Source organism: Penaeus japonicus, unplaced genomic scaffold (genome assembly GCF_977035675.1).
Source record: "Penaeus japonicus unplaced genomic scaffold, GWHDUDI00000001_assembly GWHDUDI00000017, whole genome shotgun sequence".
NCBI lineage: Eukaryota > Metazoa > Arthropoda > Malacostraca > Decapoda > Penaeidae > Penaeus > Penaeus japonicus.
In genome coordinates, this window is record NW_028234419.1 from 30251451 (window position 1) to 30258950 (window position 7500).

Sequence of the window (7500 nt, forward strand, 5' to 3'; positions counted from 1 at the left end):
TGACCTTTTCTTTAAGGATTCTACTTCTGTACATGCTTAGATTTTAGTCGGTGTTACAACTACCTCTCTACTGAATTCTGTTAATCCTTTTCCGAATCGTAATCTTTACATATTTTAATTAAGCGAGTACTCTTGTTATCAATGTTCATTTCCGGCTAATCTAAGCTCTTTGTAATCTCAGATTATAGGAAACACGCACATACACACACACACACGCACTAACATGATAGGGATCGCCCTAAAAAATGTAACAAAGTTCACATTAATAACCTTGTCATTATTAATCTGGTTGTAAGTAGCAATCCTTTAACTATATATTTGGAAACATGAACTCTAATTGAAAGGGTTTTAAAAGCTCGATAAAATAAAAAATTCCGCGATGAATGAAGAAAAGGCTCTGTTACAAGAACATTGTCCCTTGGACCAAATTGTTTAAACTAATTTGAATATTAAGAAAATGTTACATTATTGATAAGTATAACACCGTTACTATTTACGCTGAGCATTAACACCACTGATGCCACTGTTTTCATAAGTATCAAACATGATATAATAGCTATGATGATGATAAGATGTTACCAATAACGATAACAATGAAAAACAAAACAAAAACATGACCAGTAATAATAAGGCCACTGAAGTAATTATGATACTAAATACATTGATGGTATCAATTGTATTACCAGAAATAAAGACAACACAAACAAAACCATTGCAACACCAAGCATGAAGATAATAACAGTCATTCTGATGAGAGCACCTGAAAAACGATCAAAACGACCACAAGTCACAACTATTTGTTACGTTTGGCTATTAGGATGTCAAAATGTTGGTTAATTGGGCACATGTGGAGGGTATAAAAATTCCTTCGAACATGATCTGCGCCAACGTGGGTTATGTGGTTGGCATTACCGAGAGCCACTACTGCCACCTGGGGGGGCCATCAATCAGGTACTTGATTTTATCTTGAGATTCTATGTTGAGTAGGACGGATATGTGGGACGCATATTCTGTAGCAGGTCTTGGAGTGATTGTCTGAAGGGGGGGGGGGGCTGGATATACAAACGTTTTTGGTACATCTGCTCCGCAAATCTGGCATATCCTTATCCGTTATGGGTGAAGAAGATCTTGACGTAGTGGGGCGTATTGCAAAAACAGATCTATACGGCTTCGATTCTTGTCCATATTTATATCATAGGTTTGAGTGCGTCCCAAGTAAGGGGAGTTGTACTCGATGTCCACACGCAATCACCAACACTGAAGTACTGTAGATCAAGAAGAGTTGTTGCATCGTTAAAATATTACCCCTTCACCCCATACGTGAGCGGGGGAAAAAAATCTATAGAGAATATATATAAATGACATAGCCAGTTAAACAGAGAGGAATGTGTTGCCTCTCGTCAACGCTAACAGGCTCAGGGGTTCGTTCTTCCAGTTTAAGAAGCTTATTTTTGGAATAAACTCGTGGTGTTTGAGCTTTCTCCAGGGCTGGGGTGTGAAAGTCTGAATTCGGGTGGCCTACTCGACGTGTCGACGAGAATTAAATCACACATTTGTTCGACCATAGCTATACTTGCGGGTGTGAACAGGCGTAATATAATTAGACGCGAGATTTACAAATACTTCATTAAACCTTTGGAATTTTTAATCCAATTAGATACAAAAGGAATGAAGGGGGAATATATATACACATCATACTGCTACCTATACTACTTAATCGAGGAGGAAGATTCGCCACGTGCATAACGTTCTTATTCACTGGACATCGTTAAGCACAGACTTCCTTATTGTGCAATAGGGAGGTGCCTATGATGCCCACGAATCATATTCCTCATGATAACTCATTATAATCAGTGACGCATTAGAATGTAAAAGGCGGACAGCAGTGACGTAATAATGATGATAACGGGCGTAATGACAAATAAAAGTGTGCATATAGACAGCAGTGATAAGAATACTGACAACATTTACGTTTTATCATCATTGTTATCAATACTACTGTTATCATTATCATTAGTGAAAGTATGATAATAGTACCGTTAGTTTCCATCGTTTAGTTAATGTAGGCCTATGACAGCACCATGGTAACTCAATCGCAAGGATGTAAGCTGACGAAGGCAAGATTATAGGATTTCGAATTCCTTGCATTACGTTGCCGCGCAGGATTGCATCGAGAGATTATCGAGTTCATAACAATGTCAGCAATACCAACAATAGATAATGATTGCTATTTACAACCAATTGTTCATCAATTTAATAACAGTAATATGATACAGAGTTTTTTTTTCTGCCAGAGTAGAAAGATCACACTAAAATATAATACAGCAGCAACAGTAATAATAATAATGACAATAACAATAACATGTCATAAATAATGATGAATGTTATAATGATTTTGCATTGACTTTCATCAATATATGAATAGTAGTAGTACTAGTAGTTTAAGTAATGATGGTACAGATGATAATTACAATATCATGAATTCTAAAAATTTATAACAGTAAGAATGATAACAAACTTAATCATAAAGATTATGATGGTACCGCTATCATATGTGATGAAAATGATAATAGTGATGAAATGATGGATGACATTAGTAACAGTGTCAATAATAATATTTGTAAAGTAATAGTTATAATGATAACTCAAACAATAATGATATTTAAAGATTATATATATAATAGTAATATGAATATCTCATTACATCATCAATGTTACCTAGTGAAAGACACGAACAAAAACAAATCAAATTAACTGTATTCAATAACATCCCACCAGCATGAATAGCGACGGTGTGACTATGCGTATCGAAACTATATATATTGAAAGCTAAAAGATTATATTAAGTTCCGTCTAGCGGCAAGTGTTTCGTATACATACACGAGTTACCGATACATGTCATAACGCAACATAGCTTTTGTTTAGCCCATAGAATGAAAGAAGGATGTCTCATATAGCATCAACTTTTTTAATATCTAGATATTAGTCGTATTAAAGACCATAAAATCGAACGCATATACACCTTGATGTGTGTATAGTTTCTGACATTATTATATCTAGCTATTAGTGATATAAAAGACCATACAATCAAACGCATATACATCCTGATGTGTAGTTTCTGACATTATTATATCTAGCTATTGTACTTATTGCCTTGACATTTTTAATATCTAGCTATTAGTGATACAAAAGACCATAAAATCGAACGCATATACACCCTGATCTCTAGTTTCTGTTGCGTAGTGTGCGAGTGGTGGCTTGTTTGTCACTGCGTCAAAGTGAAAGAATAGAATGCCTCGACTCGAGAGAAAAAGAGCGTGATCGTACATCTGGCAAACAAGTTCGGGTGAAAGACGTTATGCGCAGGCGCACTAAATGCTCTTTTTTTTGGTGCATTGTTCTATTATTTACGATCTTCCGTTCATACTAAGTGTACACATAGGTTGATGATTTGATTACGATGATAGAGTTTGTCGGTGGTAAATATATATATATCTCCGAAATCCCCGTTGAGTAATGCGCGTTTTATCTGTCGCTTTCGTCGAGAAATGGAGTAACTGGCAACCGAACCCCCATTTGAAGTTGCCACTCGGCCTCAGTGTCAGGTGGACGCCAGAAGTGAATGCATTGTTCTTCGTCGCCCTCGATCCTAATCTAAGCCTATAACATGTCAGAGGAGACCAACGGTCAGGAAAATGGAGGCGGCGCCGTCCCCGAGATCGAGCTTATTATCAAGGTAAAGTCGCGAGAGTTAGTGAGTCTGGAAAGAAGGAGAGTGCGTGAGTGGCGGTTGGTTGGTTGGTTGGAACGAACGAACGAAGGAAGAGAGAGAGAGAGAGAGAGAGGGAGGGAGAATGTGTCATCCACAGTCGGAACTTGTGTTAGTAGATCCTCAAACGGTCCTTTAGGAGTCTTTGAGATAAAGGCTCCTGGTGCTAGGTGGCATGGCGGATCTCCTACAAGTGCCTTAGTGTCACGATGTTCTTCCTCCTGGAGGCTTTTTGGAAGAATAATCCAGGTCGCAAGAAGGGTGTCTGGAAAGAAGAAAATGATCCGTGAAAGGCAAGGGCCAAGAGGCTAGGAAGGGCCTGGGCTCGCGTCAGAGTTGCTGTACTCCTCGTATGTCTGTCTCCTCGACCTTTCTCTCTTCTCTCTCTCTCTCTTTCTCTCTCTGTGCCATTATTCGTAGGCAGGCACAGAAGATAACGATGGATGGATTTTTTAAATTTAGAGAGCGTCGCTTGATGCTTGATGAGGAGGTTCGAAGGCCTCAGAGAGCAAGGCACGGGAAGAGAGAACCTACGTGTACGTGTGCTCGCCGCTCTCCTCCGGAATTCAAGATAAGATAAAGCTAGATTTGATAAGGAGACCCCCCGATCACCAGACAGATCCCTTGAGAAATTTTAGAGTTTGGAAAAAAGGGGAGGAATTTATGAAGCGGTTCAGTTCGGAGACTTTTTCTTTTAGGAATTGACAAAATTGTTAGGATGTTAGTCAATTTTTTTCCGATTTAGTAAGGCTTAGTGTGACTGGATAACAAACACCCCGGCACTTTCCACCCTTACCTTACCTTGCCTTGCGTTTGTTACCGCCGCCGGAAGGGTCGCAGTTTTACGATAAATAGGTCTAGATTTTCCGAAAACCTTTCGGTCGCGACGAGAGAGCTGATGATGGCAGCAGCATCGTCAAGGTCAGATGACCTCGCCACTTTAGGTCAACTAACTCGTCTCTCTGCATGTGCCTCCAAGAACGACTGAACTGAACAGGCATTTAAACCAGCTAGCTCCCTCCCTCCCTCACTCCCTCTCTCCCTTCCCCCCTCCCTCCCCTCCCCCCCGCCTTATCGATTTACTGCGCGGGATGTGTAAGTGGTTGGGAGGGGGGGGAGGGGAAGGGAAGGGGGAACATAGTTAGTTTAGCAACGATGTGTTTCTCCTAAAGTGTCCAGATGGCAATGCTTGTGGATGTGGTAGTGAAAGTTGATTTTTTTTTTTTTCGTTGCGAAGACTTAAACATATTTGATGTGTGGAAGACATATACCGATTTCGGCGGCCGCTAAATAGATTTTTTTTTCCAATTTCGATACGGCGAAGCATATATATACACACACACACACACACACTCGCCCATTCAGTCTGTAACGCATCTATTCGCTCTGTTTAACAATTAAACGATCCGGCACAGTCTGCCTGATGCATGGGAAAGTTACACTCAGCCATGACCTCTTGATACATGTACTAACCTAGAAAAATTCCTCCGTGGGCTCTGGATGTGTTACCGTGAATGTTTTAGGGAGGTACATTTCAAGGTCGGGGTACAGGACGTGCAGAACAAGGTCACTAGGGGGAAAGGGGTGGGGGGGGGTTACAGAAGGTGAGATGTATTGATAAGCGACTAGTGTTATTGAAATTCTTCCTCTGCAAGAGGTAGCTGAATGAATCTCCTTTGGTGTACGTACGACCCGTATTTAGGGCTTAGTCTACCCCCCCCCCCTAGTTCCTCACCCAGTGTTTATAATTAAGACCTTTCTATTGATGGCTATTTCCTCTGAAGGACCCATCTCTCACTTTTCAAATGATGCATTCTTGATGTTGAAAATCGGGGGAGGGGGGTAGGGGGGCAGACGTATTACCACGTCACTGCGTATTTATTTACCTGTGGACAGACAAAAGGCGGAAACAGAACAGGAGAGGAGAGGGGAGGGGAGGGGAGGGAGGATGTAGTCTTATAACGATCGTTCGTCAGTTTATTTCGCCTGGGTCGGGCTTTTCCCCGATGGGCGTGGTCTCAGGTTGACTGACGTGTAATCTTACGGGGAGATACCTAGACTCTCTCTCTCTCTCTCTCTCTCTCTCTCTCTCTCTCTCTCTCTCTCTCTCTCTCTCTCTCTCTCTCTCTCTCTCTCTCTCTCTCTTTTATCTCCCTCTTCCTCTATTATCTCTCTCTTCCTCTATTATCTCGCTCTTTCTCTTTTATCTCTCTCTTTCTCTTTTATCTCTCACTCTCTCCCCCCCCCCCTCTCTCCCTCCCTCCCTTCCTCCCTCTCCCTCTCCCTCTCCCTCTCCTTCTCTCTGTTTGTCTGTCCGTCATTCGCTTTCTTGCTCTCTCACTTGTGCTTTCTTTCTCTCATTCACTATATCGTGCTTTCTCTCTCTCCCTATCCCTCCCCCCTCCCTTCCTCCCTTTTTCCCTTTCTCTCACTCCCGTGCTTTCTCCTTCCCTCTCTCACCATTTCTTTATCTTTCTCTCTCTATTACTTTCTATACCTCCCTCTTCTCTTTCTGGTCGTTTCTCTCCCTTCCTTCTCTCTCTCTCTCTCTCTCTCTCTCTCTCTCTCTCTCTCTCTCTCTCTCTCTCTCTCTCTCTCTCTCTTGTGTGCTCTTTTCTTTCTCTTCCTCTCTCGTGTTTTATTCTCCCTGTTCTCTTTCTCTTTCGGTTCCTTTTTCTCTCGCTCCCTCCTGCCCTTCTCCCCCCTCCCTTTCCCTCTTTTGCATTCCCTCTCTATCCTACTGCTGCCTTTCCCCTTTCTCCTTCCCTCGCCCTCCGTAGCAGGCGTGAGGGCAGGATAAGTAGGGGGGAGGGCGAGGGTGAGGGGGTAGGAAGGGCAGCCAAGGGGTGAAGGCGGTGACTCGTCCAGGGCGTGGCTTGGGGCTAGCTAGCTAGGACTGGCAGGATCATTACTCATTGGATGTGAGGATGTTGCATTTGGGGAAATAGGATGTCACCTTTTTTAAAATTCTGGGCGTTTTTTTTCGTTTAGATTTGAGGAAAAAGGACTGATTACCCTTTTCTGTGGTAGGTGCGAGTGAGTGAGTGACACGCGTGTGTGTGTGTGTGTTTGTTTGTCACAGATTATTCGCGGATCGAGTGTACCTGGGGGGGGGAGGGGGGAGGGGAGGGGGGAGCGGACCGTAATTTGATGCCGTGTCCTGTTGTTATCACGTGCCGAGCAGGATGAAATTATCCGCGTCGAGTGGAGTGTACGTATTTCACCGTATTCCGCCGAATATCTATCTATCGGCGCCTGGTGAGGGCGGGTCATGGCCGCAGAGGGAAAGTGTACCCGCATGCCCCCGCCCCCTCCTCCTCCTCCCTCCTCCCTCTCTCCACCCTCTACCCCTCCCCTCTCCTATCCAGCCTCCTTCCCACTCGCCAGCTGACTCAGACCGGGCTATCTTGGCCACTTCCCATGTTTCTCCTTCAGAGCTTCCATTATTTACATTTAGCCTCTCTTGCTTACCCCTCCCCCTTGGCTCCAGCGGCCCCTTCCCCTTCCCTTCCCCCTACCCCCTACACACACACACACACACACACACACACACACACACACACACACACTCACTCACTCACACTCACACTCACACTCACACACATACACACATACACACACACACACACACTCACTCACTCACACTCACACTCACACTCACACACATACACACATACACACACACACACTACAGGATGAGCAGCAGTGCCCTGTATAATTGCGCGACTGTA

The 7500-nt window shown here is 43.2% G+C and overlaps 1 protein-coding gene across 1 annotated transcript in view; it reads left to right on the top strand.

Moving 5' to 3' along the window:
- Positions 1-3608: 3608 nt before the first annotated feature.
- Positions 3609-7500, top strand: part of Clic (chloride intracellular channel protein 5) — a 41036-nt gene continuing 37144 nt past the window's right edge. The window contains exon 1 of the mRNA XM_086546311.1: positions 3609-3736. Coding sequence (XP_086402437.1) covers positions 3668-3736 — 69 coding nt within the window. The 5' untranslated portion in view covers positions 3609-3667. The remainder of the gene's footprint in view (positions 3737-7500) is intronic.